Raw genomic sequence first — 15,333 nt, forward strand, 5'->3', positions numbered from 1 at the left:
GATTCATAAAAATTCTAAGTACAGTCAGGCACCCCTTGCTATTCCTCCTGTTGTAGAGGCAAGGAGCATATCTGATTAATACCTAGTTTGGCTCCCATGTGGGTTACCCCATGGTCTTGGCTCTGGTCTCTGGGATTTTGGCTCTACCTTCTGAAGAATCATTTCCTTCCTATGATAAATGGCCCATGTTTTCTTAGCCTGCTTCTTGTCTGTGGGAGATTAGAGGCCCAAAGGCCTGTTTTCATTTTGAACAGTTTCTATTCCTTTCAGTTAGAACTGCTATAATGCTTTTGAAAAGTTGATTAGTTTTTGGTGTATCTAATAATAGACTTTATTAGACAAAAGCCATACCTGCAGATCTCTTTGAGACAAGCCCCTTTCAACCTTGGGCTGAGAATCATGATGATTTGGGACACCAAATATTGTTAGAAGCCCTGCTGCTTAGCTGGTAGTGTTTATGAAGCTGCGTTTAATATTCTTAGATGCTTTAGGTCTGCTGAGTCTGAACATGAGGCTCTGATTTTAGTCTGTCTGAGTCAGCGAAGGGGCTAACAGCCAGTCTTGTCTGCATCTTACCTGAGGGCTTGGTTTACTGCAGCACTTTGAATTTCCTCTTTGCTCTGAGGCCATCTCTTCCTCTGAGAACCTTTTGCTGACTGGAAAGACAGGCCTTCTCCAGTACTGAATTGTGCTAAAAAGCCAAACATTTCCTTCCATGGCCCATTTCTCTTTTGTATTTTATCATGGGCTGCTAGAAGAAGCCAGTTGCATTTTCAGCATTTTGGAAACCTCCTTAGCCAGATTCACAAGTGCATTAGCTGCCCTTTTCATCTTCCATGTTACCACAGGCAATAGTATTGCCAAACTTTCCAGCATTTCATAATATGGGTCACCTTTTCTAGCATCCAGTAATAATTTCCTCACCATCCATTCAGCATTCAGTAATGGTCTCCTGGAGGACAGTCAGACTCTGCCTGATGCCTGGTCCCCAAACCAACGTCACAGGTTTTAGCCTTTGTTACAGTAGCACACTACTCCCAGGTGCCGAGGTCTCCTTCACTGTCTCTTACTACCTAACAAAATAGCCTGAAACCAGTGGCTTAAAACAACATTTCTCATGACTATGTGGATTGACTGGGGATTCTTCTGCTTCATGTTAGTGAATGGGGCTCTAGGAGGTCCAGAATGGCTTCACTCATACGGTTGCCACTTGGTGCTGGCCACTGGTTGAGCACTTAGCTGGGGCTGATGCCAGGGGCCTCTGTTCTCCTGCATGCTGTCCAGCGTCTTAAGGCCTGGGTGCAGAAGCCCCTGAATGTCACAACTACCACATTCTATTGGTCACTGCAGTCACAGGACCAGTCCAGATGCAAGGGGAGGGGAAATAGGTTCCATCTTTGGGATGAGGAGTGGCATGCACAGACAGGGGATGGACAGCTGGGGCCATTTCTGAAGAGAGCTACCACAGGAGGATTAAATGAGACAATACAAACAAAAGTTTAGAGTACAGTGTGGTACAAACTTGATACTAAGAAAGTGCTGTTATTATTATTGCTGTCAGTGCTGTTACTATGATGTCATAAGAGCACAGCCTTCTGTCCTTGACTAGCAGGGGTGCAGTGGGGTAGTAGAAAGGCTGGGGGCTGGAAGCTTGGCATCTGAGGTTCTTATCCTGGTTTGGACACCAAAGTGTGTGGTCAAGCCTTGTCAACTTTTGGAACCTCAGTTTGTCTCTGTTTTGGGGGTGATAACTGGCCTACTGAATGAGCAAGAGCTTCGTCTGCTGTGCAGGGCAGGGCACATACTGAGGGACCATTATGCTGGGTGTTGTCACTTCCAAAGTTGGCCTTGTCACAGACTTGTCAGCACAGAAAGATCTGGCATTAGGATAGCTCAGGCTCCTCAGCAGTCAGCAGGAACCTCCCCGACAGGAGGCAGTTGGCTCTCTATGAAGCATGGGACACCTCATTAATTGGCCTGCAAAATGATGGAACAATACCCAGGAAGGATGTAGGGATGAGAAAAGACCTTGGATGAAGAAAGCTTTTATGGGGTTGACTTGGGTTGGGGTAGGAGAGGGCACTGGAGAACAGTGCCCCATACTCCCCAGTGGCCTTGGGACTTACTAGAGTTCCTGGATGTTTCCATGATCTTTCTCCAATCCACCTCTTCATATACTCTTCCCAATGTATGGAACACATCTCTTCCTCCTGATTAACTCCTTACTTATGTTTACCTTTTGCTGTAAAATGTAAGCTTCATGGAAGACAAGCATCTTTGACTATTTTCTTCACTTACATGAACCCAAGCTTGTAGAACAGTACTTGGTACATATAAAGGGCTCAACAATTATTTTTTGAATGAATAAATGAATACCTGCTCTTCCTTTAGATCTCAGCTTCAGCATTACTTCCTTCAGGAAGTAACCAGCTTTCCCTGGTTAATAATCCTCTGACCGGGCTTCTCCTTTCTTCCTAGTACCAGGGGCCAAACCTCTTTGTGACCCCATTTCTCCTTGATGGTGAGGTGGCCATGGTGGCAGGGGAGGTGGGACTCAGGGCCTCAGGACAGGTGGCTCTGACAGATGGAGAGAGTAGCATGTCAGTCTTGCCCGGTCCCTTGAGCTGGTAAGGTGGAAGGTACATCACCTTCAGAGGCATGGAGCTCTCTGGACTCCCCCAAGTGGCACACAGATGACCTCCCAAGACTGGCAGTCCTTAGAGTACCCTCTTTAAACCCTGGAGAGGGATTGTTCTAATCCCAGAGCAGAGCTCAGAGTCACTTCCCAAGGTCAGAACCAAAAAGGCCCTTGCAGAGTCTCTGGGTCAGCCCTCATCTGACAGGTGCTCAGGTACCTGAGCCAGGGCTACGGGGGCAGTGGTTGGGAGTGGGGAGGGGTGCTGAGATCGGCGAGAGCCAGATAAGGTACTCATGCTCAAGAGTCTGGACTTCATCCTGAGGGCAGGGGAGAACCAGTGAAAGGCCAGACTTGTGTTTTGTCAAGATTTCCTTGGCTGTGGTGGAGTGCGGGTTGGAAGGGGAGAAGAGCAGGACTCCAACCAGGAAGGTGGCCGGAAAGTGGTTGGTAGCATCAGAGAGAGGGAAAGAGAGGGTTAAAGAAGCACTTAGGAGATAGAAAAGGAAAGCACTCAGGGGCTTATCCATTTTAAGGCTGGGGTGCTGGCATGGCTAGATCATAGGTTCAGGTTTGGGCAACTGTGCCGATGATCTTGACAGGGAAGACAAGAGGAAACTTCAGTGCAGAAAGTTCAGCTTCAAGGTCTGCGGGTGTGGAAGGGTCGGCAGGACTGCCATGTGGAGGCATCTTGTATGAACTGGGGCAAGTGGGTCTGAGGCTGAGGAGTGAAGTCAGTGGGAAGGGGGGAGAGGTTGGAGGACACTAAGTGTGGTGGCAGTTGAAGGAAAGAGGCTGTTGGGATTGTCCAGGGAGCACTGAAGAACTTTAATGTTCAAGAGCAAGGTTGTCTGGGTGAGGGACATAAGCCAGGAGGTAGGACAGCTGGGGAGGAGCTGAGGGCCTGGAACAAGACAGAACATGGAAGCAGAAGGCCCAGTACTCAGGGCTCAGGAAGCAGCAGGCAGAGGAGGAGGCAGAGGAGCCTTGGGTGAGGGATTGCGGGCGCCCTACGGATTCCAGGGGGCAGTGAGGGCGGTTGTTGGGTCCTCCTAGGGTGGCACGGGGCGAAGGTGGGAAGGGACAGGCCTGGAGGAAGGGTGTCAGCACCAGGCAGAGGGAAGAGAGAGGCAGCCAGTAAGAAGGAAATGGACTGCACAGGAATTGGATTGGGGCCAGAGGACGGCTTTCCAGGCCTGGCACTTCCAGAATGGGATTAAGGGCTTCTCAAGATTTTCCTCCAGAGAGCTCACAGACTCTTCCTGAAGGGAGGATGCAAGAGGTCAGGCCATGCAGGGGGCTGAGGAGCCGTGTGTGCCTTGGGGTGGAAGCTCTGAGGTGTGTCGGGATGAGGCAGTGAGGAGGGGAGTTGGGAAAGTGAGTCCCAGCTTCAGGGCTTCTGAGGAGGCTGTCCAGGTGCTGATAGGTGTGTGTGGGGGGAAAGATGGGCAAGGGGTGGGTGTCAGGGTCTCATCTCTCCTGGTTCGGTGAACAGCCATGGGGATGGAGTGGGGTGGGATGGCGTCCAGAATGACCCAGGCACCCCCTGAGATACTGCATGTATGGCTGTGGGGGTGGGGGGCAGAGGGAAGGTGTGCCAAGAAATGGGTGTGTGTGTTGGGGGATATGGGACCAAAATCACACTCAGTCACACACACTGCCATTCCAGCTGACCTCATGGACTCCTGGCTCCCTCCTGAGTCAGAGGGATAAGTCCCGAACTGCCCCAGACTGACAGGTGTGCCTTGGGTGGAAGGTGCTGTGTGCATGGCCAGCACTGCTTGGCCAGCAGGTGGGGGTGGGGCACTGTTTAGGGACAGGCTCTGCAGACGTCTGGGTTGAGGACAGGCCAGAATGACCCGTCTTCAGGCCATCTTGCTGGGCTGGGGTGCTCATCAGTCGGTGGACATTTCTTTCACTCCAATAAAGCAAGAAATCACAGCAAAATATGGGTCCCCCAGTTTATTGGGAAAATGGGAGCCAAGAGGCCAGAGAGGCAGGGGAGGCAGCCCAGCAGTGTGCCTCCCAGGGAAGGCGAGTCCATCTCCCTGGGGGTGGCCAGAGGCCAGGAGAGCAGAAGGGAAGGGTCCAGTCCCAGGCTGCAGCTCAGCCAGGAGAACAAGCTGAGCAGGGGAGTGGCCGACCAAACAGGTTCTCAGCTGGGGGCTGATCAGGGGCAGTGGTATGTCTGGCAGGCCAAAGGGTCTTCTCTGGCTCACTCTTGGGGGCCACACCTAACACCTCCCCAGGCCGCAGGAACCCCCTCCGCAGGTGGTGTTGAGCGGGCCGCAGGGTGCGCAGATTCCAGTGCTCACCACCAGGTTCCCACTGCAGGGGGCATTGCAGACACTGCCTGTCACAGGCTGGGAGCCTGACACGCACAGGTCTCCGCAGACGACCCCGCCCCGTGAGCTGCTGACACCTGTGGAAACAAGGGCAGGGTCAGGAGGCCTGTCTGGTGGCCACCCCACCTAGCCACTTTCCTTTGGCCTCTCTGATCTGGCCTGCCCTCCAGGGAAGGACACAAATGGCCTTCAGTTCTAGTTCTGAAGGCATGGCAGGAAGCTTAGCCTGGGAGCCAGGAGCCCTGGCTTCTGACCTTGGTTCTGCTGTGACCCTGGGCAGGTGCCTTCCTGTCTCTGGGCCTTAACTTCCTCCCCTATACAGGATGGGGGTTGTGCTGAGTGACAGCTGAGGTTCCTTCCAGCAGTGACATGTTATCCTTTCCCCTCCCTAACCCTATGCATGCTGTGAAGGTCTTCCTGTGAGCTAACTTCAGTCTCTCCTGTTGCATGACTGACTAATCCCCCTTATGAGGGGATTTATCAGAAACACTCTTTTTAGTGTCTCTATATACTTATAGCCAGGAAATTCTCATTGCTCAGTCTAAAATTTTCCTTTCCAGGGCTCAAGATACTTACAGACATTCACAGCTCCAACACCTTCACACAGCCTGGGTGGGGAAAAGGTGAGAAAGGGGAAGAGAAAAGAGGTCAGAATGACATCCTTAGTTTCCTCAAGGTGCTGATATGGGTCATCTCAGGGCTATTTCTGGCCTATTTTTATGCCCTTGTATAACTTAAAAATGTGTCTTTCTGGCTGTTGCAGCAATGGCAGGGCACACTATTTGGCAAGCAGAGTATGGGCTGGGATTTAGCTCTCTCTTACACCTCAGCAGGCTGCCTATGTGCAGTGCACAGCCTGAACAACTATACGTGTCATATCTGAATGGGCTTAGCTTTAGGGAGTGAGGGTTCTCTTGAGCAGTCACATAAGGCCAGGGTCAGTGTTGGCAAACAACTCTACCCTAGGGCAGGGTGGTGCCCTACAAACCAGGAGGAAGTGAACTGAAAAAGCTGAGGATGGAATAACTAAGGATGTTCTAAACTGAGAAGCAGCATTCCTAGGTCCTAATTCTATCAAGGCCCTGGGCTTTCTGGGACTCTAGATCACAGTGGCACTGGCTTTCATTTTTTTCTCTACATGCTATGTCCAAGTTCCAGTACTTTGAGGTCTGGGATCCAAAGATTTCAGAGTCTAGCTTGGGGCCAGGTCTTGGGACTGAGACCGGGATATGGAAGAATCAAAGGTGAACAGATATATGCAGGTAGAATTCTTGTGGCAGCTGGCTATGGTACTGACCTGTGCTCCTCGCCCTCCAGCAGGCGCCTGTAGGTGGCAATCTCGATGTCCAGGCCCAGCTTGGAGTTCATCACCTCCTGGTACTCCTTGAGCAGGCAGGCCATGTCCTGCTTGGCCTTCTGCAGGGCGGCCTCCAGCCCTGCCAGCTTGCAGCGGGCGTCGCTGAGGGCGGCCTCACCCTGCTGCTCGGCCTGGGTGACTGCAGCCTCCAGCTTGGAGTTCTGGGGGCCCAGGAGAGAACAAGGTGGGTTATGGTCCCTGGGTCTCCCTGGCCATCTCCTGGTTGTGTCTGGTCTCTCCCAGCCAGTGGGGAACACCCAGGACAGGGCCCTTGCCTTCATCACCTGGGTTCCCTAAGTGGCCACAATCAGGGACTCTAGTCATGCAAACGGGCTGGAGAAGAATGGTGAGATCCATCCTGGGCACACACTGCCTGTGGGACTCTAGGTAGGTCCCAAACAACCCATACCTGGCACTTGGCATTCTCGACCTCGGCGGTCAGCCTCTGGATCACGCGGTTCAGCTCATTGATCTCCTCCTTGGTGCGGCGCAGGGTCTCCCCGTGCCGGATCACTGTGGCCTTGATCTCCTCACACTGGGGGGAAGCAGAGATGCTCCTGAGGCTCAGGATGGGAACCCTGCCCGTTCAGGTCACCATGGATGATTGTGCAGTGCTCAGACTGTGCAACCATATAGGGCAGCCCTGCCCTGCCACCCCCACAAACACCTTGAGAACTGTTTGCCCCTCTCCTATCATCTCTAGGGAAGGACAGCCCACAATTCATTAGGGATCAGAATTACAAAGAAATAGTTTCTGATATATGCATCACATCCCTCCCACTGCCATGTCTAGGAGGCAGGTGTCCTGGGCCTCTCACCTTGGTGCGGTACCAGGACTCGGCCTCGGCCCGGCTGCGGCTGGCAATGTCGTCGTACTGAGCCTTGATCTCGGCCACAATGCAGTCCATGTTCAGGTCCCGGCTGTTGTCCATCTTGACAATGACTGAGGTGTCTGAGATGTGGGACTGGAGAACGCGGATCTCCTGTAGGGGTGGGAGTGGGGAAAGAGGAACAACAACCAAGTTATCTGGGCTTTTCCTTACCTGGTCACACCCATGCCTATAATTCGAGTCAAACTCTCATGTTTGAAACAGAAAATCCTCTGATGAAACTGCATAACTTCCTGTACAGAAGAAATCTCTTTTAGAGGGAAACACAACCACTTCTTAAAGCTTGTTGCTGGGATTATTTAGGCCCATGTGAGCCTCGGCTGCTTCCTTCGAGCCAGCATGTTGCAGATGCTTCCTAGGGGCCCAGACTCTGTGTTGGGGCCTGTCCCACATTCATGAGACCAACGCCGTAAAGAAAGGCTCTTGGCTGCCAGAGGAAATCTGGGCCAGAGAATGTGGGGCTGAGGCTGTGTGATGCTTTGTGTGGCTTGTGCTTTGGTTTCACAAGGCACAGCCATCCTAGATATTGCACCCTCTGGCCCCTTGCTGATTCTGTCCCTTTTTGGTTCTCCCATCCTCTGCTTCCCTTCTTCTCTCTCCTTGTTCCCCTCCAGGCTGGAGCCCCCATGGGGTCCGGGCAGGGGTTGGGATGCCCACCATGGCTGACAGCCCCCTCACCTCCTCATACAGCCGCCGCAGGAAGTCGATCTCCTGGGTCAGGGCCTCTGCGTTGGCCTCCAGGTCCGACTTGCGCAGGTAGGCGCAGTCCACATCCTGCGTGGGAATCAAGGGGTTATGAGGCCAGCTCTCATCAAGGTGTTCTGAGGGCTTGGCTGCAATATGGCAGAACAGAGAGGAGGGGCTCAGGGTGGGATCTGGCTTTGGGCACTCACCTTCTTTAGAGCCACAAACTCGTTCTCCGCCGTGGCCCGAAGTGCAACTTCTTCTTCATACCTGAGGCGGGCAGGAGAAACAGTACTGCGTCTGAGCAGCTTTCACTTTGGCCATGAAACATACATGCAAAGAAGCCTGACTCCTAGATGTCCCCTGCTGGTCCCCCTGCCTCCAAAGAAATGGGGCAGGACCAGAGAGAAATCAGGCTGCCGGTGCAGGCCCACTGGGATACCCTGGAGAGCCGGTGCACTCACTCTCACAGTCCCACTGAGCCTTTCGGTGGTGGTCGGGGGCAGGTCTGGAAGCTCTGTGTGTGGGGAAGTGGGAGGGTGGAAGGTGCCTGTTTTTCTCACTGTTTCCTTTCCTCTGACCCCTCCCCCTTGCTCCTGGCTTTGCTACAGGCAGTGGTGTGCCCTCTGTCACTCCCTTCTGGGCTCAGCCAAGAGGAGTCAAGCCTGCCGCACGTCCTCCTGCTATGTGGGCAGGCCAGCTCAGAGCTAGAGGCGGGAGTGTGGTGGCCTGGGAGGTCCATGGCTGAGAGTGCTGCTGAAGGAAGCTGGCCTCACCTAGAAGCCAGATTCCTTTAGAGTGTCCAGTGTGCACCCTTCATATCGTGTGTCACTCTGTACCGGAGGGTCTATGTCTGTGACCACACCCCGCCTGCTTCCCAGCAAAGTGTAAGTCCCACAAGGACAGGGACTATGCCTACCACTTGCCTCTGGATTGCTAGCACCCTGCCCAGTGTCTGGCTGGCACCTAGCACCTGGCAGCTGGCAGGCACTCAGAAAGTGTTAGTTGAGTGGAAGAGTAAACTTAGGAGGAGGGCTAGACTCAAAGGCCCAGGAAAACGAACTTTTCTGGGCTCCTAAGGAAGGGTCTTGTGGATGGAGAAAGGATGAGAACATCATTCCCCTGACCTGCTGGTGGGAAGGCAAGGTGCATTCCATCCCCCGGGGAGCCATGACCCTCCCCTGTGCCTGCGAAAGGGCAGGGAGTACAGGTTCTTCCCAGTCCTCAGGCAGAGACCCAGCTGCAGACCTGGACCCTCCCCTGAGCTAGCCCCTTCCTGCACTCACTTCTTCTTGTAGCCCTCCAGCACCTCCTGCACGTGGTTGAGCTCAGAGGCCAGCCTCCCGCTGTCGGCCTCCGCACACTCGGCCTCCCGCCTCAGCGTCTCGATGTAGCCCTGGAACAGCGGCTCCAGGTTGCTCTCGCAGCACTGGCGGTTCTGGTAGAACTGCCACTTGGTCTCCAGCAGCTTGTTCTGCTGCTCCAGGAAGCGCACCTGAGGCCCAGAGGTAGAATCTGAGAATCTCTTTTTACAGAATCAGAGGGCAGAGGGGGTCCCAGCACCAGGACCTGCAGGCCCTCAGCTCTGACCAGAATCTTCCCTGGGTCAGGGCTTCATCAGCTCACCACCTGGAAGTTCTTTCTGAGTCCTAACTTCTGTCTGTTCTACAGCTATACTGAACCCAGACTCTGCTGCTGCTTGTCAATAATGTGTCCCTGGCCACAGCACTTAGCCCCTCTGCAGAGTGAGGAGGTTATCGCTTGCCTCACTATGAGGGTTTCATGAAATCACTGTACCAAATCAGGTGTGACTGTCAGCGTGCAGAGGAACAGGTTGACATTTTTAGAACAGCAGACTGTAAAAGTTGAAAAATAAAGTATGTGCCAATTATTGAAACTCTACAACAACAATGCAATTTGAAAATAGTCACCTGGGATATTAGCGCAGGAATGCTCTGTGCACCAACCCCTTCATTTCACAGATGCGGAACGGGAGGTCTAGGGATAGTATTGGACTATCTGAGAGCTCGCAATAGCAAGGGAAGTCTCAGATTCTGATCTTCTGCCATGCACGGGGCTCTTCTCTCACTATAATTGTTTTAGACTATTGGGTCCAAGGAAACTTTCACATGCATCTCCCAGCCACGAGGCTGGCCCACTTCCCCATTCAGATCCTTTTGTCTAATAATTTTGCCACACCTCTGGTAAGTCCTTTCTTAGGCTAACCTTCATCTTACATGCTGACCAGAGTTCCAGCCTTTTATGGTCCTTCCTGGTGGATATCTCTCTAGTGTGGCTCTTAAGATTGGCTCTGCCCCACCCCAGAACTGCTTCCTAGTTGAAGCCTTCTCTCCCAGTCCCAAGCACCACTTCTGCACGGTGGTGGCCTGGACTCAGTGGTTTAAACTGTGTCAAACCATGTACTACCTTCCTCTCCATAGGCCTAAGAGATTGGGGACTGTGTCTATTGCTCACACCTGGGTCTTGAACCCCAGGTGCAGTGGATTGGACAAACCACTCTGGCCCCTGCTCAGTGGCCAAGTAACCACCTGGTACAGAAACTGCTCTGTGCCATCCATGTGATTCCCTCCAGGCAGTCTTCCAGTATCATCTTCACTAACCCTGCCATTGACATAGGGCATACATCCTTGCTATATGAGTAGCTGTTTGGCTTCAAATGCATTGAACACACATGGCAGTCCTTTGCTCAAGAGGTGATATTACCTCTCAGCTCTAACATTCTGCCCCTAGTTCTGCTTATGTCTTTTCAGTTTGTCTCTGCCATCAGACTCCTCCAGCAGCTCCTGACTCTACTCTTGTCTTTCTAGTCTTTCTGTGTCCTAGAGGTATGACTGCTTCTCCCTCCGGACCAGACCGAGAGCTTCTATGGACAAGGGCCCACGTTTGACTCTCTTCTTAGTGTCCAGTCTGAGTCCTAAGCATGGGTGGAGTTCAGGAAGGTGTGATCAAGGACACCCACCTTGTCGATGAAGGCAGCGAACCTGCTGTTGAGGGACTTGATCTGCTCCTTCTCCTCCTGCTTCACGCACTGTGCACTGGGGTCGATCTCCAGGTTGAGGGGCGCGAGCAGGCTCTCGTTGACCGACACGGAGGTGATGCAGGGAGGGCTGGGCCCGCACACGCCGCCGGCGCGGTATCCGAAGCTGCGGCCGCAGGAGCCGGAGCGGAAGGCCCCGCAGACGCTGCGGCTGCCGAAGGCCCCGGTGATGCCGCGGTAGCAGGAGACGCCGCGGTAGGGGGCGGCCGTGATGCAGCAGCGGGCGGGCCTGGGCCCGCAGGCCGAGGCGCAGCTGACGTTCCTGGTGCTGAACCCACAGTCCACGGAGCTGAAGCCACAGGTCATGCTGGAGATAAGGAGGTGTCTGAACAGTGGAGAAGATGGCAGACGAGAGCCAAAGGCTTGTGCTCCCTGGGCTGTGGCAGGCCCTTTTATGCACCAGGGGCAGCTGGCATTAAAAGAGACAATAGCTGCATTTTATTGGCTTGGCATCATTCTGGACTCTTAAGAGCCAGCCCGCTTGCCTCTTCAGTGTAGTTGTGTCAACAATCCCTGGCCACAGGCCTGTTTCATCTTCAAAGCTCTTTACAAGCTTCCTTATTGCCTCTCCCCTTCCCATCGCTGCTGGAAGTGGAGATGGGAGAAGGGTCCTGGACGTTTCAGTTGGACTCCATGTTTGCTCTGTGTCCTGAGAATGGGGGCAGAACACCTGGGTGGAGCCTGCTCTCCAGAAACTTTCCTGGAAGGGGCATCACTGGATCTTAGACCTATGACCTGGCCTCAGGGTAGAGTGCCTGCCCTGTCCCAAGGAGGAGGCTGTGTCCCTAACAACCTCTTGTTCTATGCTTTATTGCCTTTCTCCATCTCTCTTTCTTCACTGTCAATATCAGCCTCTCCTAACCTGCTGCCACCAGGAGCCTAGTCAGGGATGGGGGTGGGGGCAGGCTTTGGGAGAGAGCATGGGCCCTGCACTTTGGGTGTTCCTAGGAAGGGAGAAGCCATGGGACACCAGCTGGGGCATGGGAGAAACTGAGTCAGAGAGTTCTGGAAAGAACTACACTTGTTCATCACAATTCTGACCATCACTGCTAGTGGAATAGGGGGCAGGAGCCAGGGTGTGGAATACCCAGAGCGCAGGGATTAATCAGGAAGACTACTGGGGGGTGGGTTTAAGGAGGACTAGGGTGGGATGGGGGTAGGGCTGGGGGGAGGTGAGAAAGGAGTCTGCTCTTATTTGGAGACTAGACTGTGTAATCATGCCTTCCCTCATTCATTCACCTGGTTCTTACTGGTGCCCACCAGGTACTAGACACTTACTAGGTTCTTGGAATTCAGCAGAGACCTGAAGTGTTTGGAGGTAGGAGAGGGTGGCATGCATATGGGGGTGCCAACATTTGGCTGGTGGCAAGGGGGAGGAGCCACCGGCAGAGGGAAGGCCCCATGATGCTGCATTGGGGTCTGATGGGGGGGGCTTGGGAGTCCTCTGAGTTCCCAGCAGGGAGGCTGAACAATGAAAATTGGCGTATACACACGCACCCAGAAGGAAAAGTGGCACTGGAGATGGGGGGAGGTCACCAGGGTGCTGAAATGGCACCAGGTCCTCCCCTCAGAGGACCCACAGTGTGAGAGTAGGTGGGGGCTCATGTGGCTGTACTGAAGGCCAGGCTCCCTTAATCTGCCCCTTTAGCACCATGGGCTAGGTAGGACTGATGGTGGTTTTGATGCGTGGACAGTGGGACCGTGCCAGGAGGTTCCCCAATCTGAGGATCTGAACCCACAAATCCTTCCAAGTGCCTGTTTCTTGACCACCTTTGTACTTGAGGATGATTCCTCTGATGGGCCCATTTCCTGACCAGCCACAAACAAATGCTGACCCAGCCTGGGCTAAAAGTAACCTTCCACGCATCTGCCTAGAGCCTCACCTTTTGCCCTCCCTGCTCTCTGGCAGGGTGAGAGGTCCAGTTATATCCCAGAGTGCGGGGCGGGGGGCGCCCTCACTGGGAGGGTGTGTGATGGTGCTGTGGAAACTGTCAGGGTGTTGTGCAACATTTGCATGGGTCCTGCAAAAAGGACACCCCAGCCCCTCCTCTTGGGCCCTCTGGATAGATTTCCAGAGACTCTTGTGTCTGGGGTGGGAACTCTGTGGGGTGGGCTGTGGATTTAGGGGCTTCTCCTGTAAGACACACATAGGAGGCAGGGCCTGGGGGTGCTAATTCTAGCTGAATGGCTGGTGGATTTTGGGACAACTTTTGAGGGAGGCATGGCTGGTCAGTTCGTTCATGCTAGGCTGTTGGTTGGTCAAACATCTGCCAGGCATCCAAGAAAGAACCAGATCTTTCTCTCCTCTTGTCTCAGCTGGACCTGGTGAGCACCTGGTAGGTTCTCAATGCATATTCATTATGTGATTATGTGAAATTTCTTGGGAAGATGCTGGTGGTGGTAACATCTTCCATGAAGCATTTCCCTATTACCATGCTGGTAATTGTTCTTCTGACCCTGCTCATCTGTCTCAACCCAGTGGGCTCCTCGAGATGGATCCTTCACTGAGGGTCTCTGTGTAGACACACCCACCCCTAGGGTGTGTGCCTAGGTTCCTGCCTTGATTGGAGGAGACAGTAGTGTGATCCAGAGATCAAAAGGCGTGGTTTGATAAATAAATCTCAAAATGTTACACTTAGTGAAAGATACCAGACACAAAAAGTATATGCTGCATAATTTTATTTATGTGAAGTCCTAGAAAAGTCAAACTCAAAATCTATGGTGATAGAAATTAGACCAGTGGTTTTCTGAGGGTGGGGCAGGGTGAGTAGTGACGGGGAAAGAGGGGCAAAAGGAAAGTTTGAGAGTGATGGAAATGTACTGGGTACTGATATGGATGGGTTTACATAAGGGTGTTGCATTTGTGAAAAGCTGGTAAAACTGTTCACTTAATATCTTTTTACTTCACTCTTTGTAAATTACACCTCAATAAAATAATTTTTAAAGTAAAAAAAAAAAAAAGGCATGGTTTGAAGCCCATCTCTGCCACTTAGTAGCTTTAGGACCTGGGACTAGTTATGTTTCCCCAGTTTTCTTGCTTGTAAAATATGAATGGCAATCCATGCCCTGCTGTGCTGTTGGGAGGATTGAGTGAGTGTCTGGAGGTGGGAGGTACCCCCTCTGCCCCCATCACCAACAAGGTGACAGGCCTCCAGACAGCCAGCAGGGCCTTGCAAGGTATAGTGTGCACTGGCTATAAAGTGTCATCCTTGTGTGAGCAGAAAACAGCCCAACAGCTTTACAAGGTGGTCAAGGCCACCTCAGAAAGCCTTAATTAGAGCACCATTTGTAAGTGGCCCAGAACAAAGAGAATTTGTAAACTGGGTGAGTCCCATGAAAACAGACTTAGGAAGCTGACAAAGGGGCAACAGCGGCCCTCTGTGGCTTCCTGCTGCCGTGGCTCCTGCCCCAGCCACGGGCCGTAAAGGCTCTGGCTAAGCCCCAGGCTGGTTAAGCTGTCAAGGCCTGTGCCTTGGGTCTGTCTTCCCACAGCTGGCCTGGGTCAGTCTGGGGCTGCGCATCCCTGCTGTCCGCCGTGGTTTTGGCCCTCTGGTTCCCTCCCACCTCCCTGGGATCATAAGCACCTGGCCTTATCCATGACTGTGGTTTTCTGGTGTCACCTGCCTGTCAGCCTGGTTTCTGACCCACGGATGCTCTGACTTTCATTTCTTCTTGCCGTAATATCCATCTGTTAGTTCACCTCTGTGCGCCTGGTTTCTTCGTCTGTAAAATAGGGGTGGGAATATTGGCTTCCAGGGCCCCTTTGGAAATGCAAGGAGTGGGTCTATATGAAAGCACACAGACACTGAGTATGCATCTGCCTCTGACCCAGGACAGGGCATTTCCAAGCCTTTGCTTGCCTTTGTTCTCCAACCTTTCCACCTCTGGTTTTGCCTTCTGGCCTTGAACTTGCAACACACCGAGGCACCGCCACATACTCCACAACTGTTCATTAAACAAGTACTATGTATTGCAGGGGATGAGAGGCATTTAACATGCATCCCTGGCCTCTAGGAACTAACTGCTGAGTTGGGTAGGTTAGTAAATAGGCCCAAGTTAAATGTGCAGGAGATACAGTAGTTTTTCAAGACAATTCATGATTGATTGTCAGTTGACCAACAGCATGTCTTGTCTGGGGGTCGCTCAGAGGAGCTCGCTGTGAGCTGCTGCAATCAAGGAGGCTTTGTGGGAAAGGTCAGACTTGAGCTGGGCTTTGAAGGATGGGAAGGGCATGGGAAAGTCAGAATGGTGCAGGAGAAGAGCACAGGAATATTCAAAGAGCAGTGGGTGTGCACTGGTGGAGCTCAGGGGGTGTCATACCTCAAGGATGAACTTAGGGCACATTCCAGTGAAGACTGGGAGCA

At 52.8% G+C, this 15,333-nt stretch overlaps 1 protein-coding gene across 1 annotated transcript; it reads right to left on the reverse strand.

The window, feature by feature from the left end:
- Nucleotides 1-4,582: 4,582 nt before the first annotated feature.
- LOC118927223 (keratin, type II microfibrillar, component 7C) lies at nt 4,583-14,582 on the reverse strand. The gene is made up of 10 exons (XM_036915155.2): nt 14,554-14,582; nt 10,892-11,378; nt 9,198-9,406; nt 8,121-8,181; nt 7,906-8,001; nt 7,156-7,320; nt 6,747-6,872; nt 6,278-6,498; nt 5,557-5,588; nt 4,583-5,057 (listed from the first exon to the last, which is right to left on the reverse strand). Exons 1-10 carry the CDS (start codon nt 14,565-14,567, stop codon nt 4,870-4,872), a joined length of 1,599 nt encoding a protein of 532 aa, XP_036771050.2. The 5' UTR covers nt 14,568-14,582; the 3' UTR covers nt 4,583-4,869.
- Nucleotides 14,583-15,333: the final 751 nt, after the last annotated feature.

This window comes from Manis pentadactyla, chromosome 10, assembly GCF_030020395.1.
Source record: "Manis pentadactyla isolate mManPen7 chromosome 10, mManPen7.hap1, whole genome shotgun sequence".
Classification (NCBI taxonomy): Eukaryota; Metazoa; Chordata; class Mammalia; order Pholidota; family Manidae; genus Manis; species Manis pentadactyla.

Coding starts and splice junctions, on each gene's coding strand:
- LOC118927223 (XM_036915155.2), bottom strand. Junction 6,499..6,746: donor TCGAGAATGCCAAGTGCCAG/GTATGGGTTGTT, acceptor CTGGGCCCCCAG/AACTCCAAGCTGGAGGCTGC. Junction 5,589..6,277: donor CTGGAGGGCGAGGAGCACAG/GTCAGTACCATA, acceptor TTCCCCACCCAG/GCTGTGTGAAGGTGTTGGAG.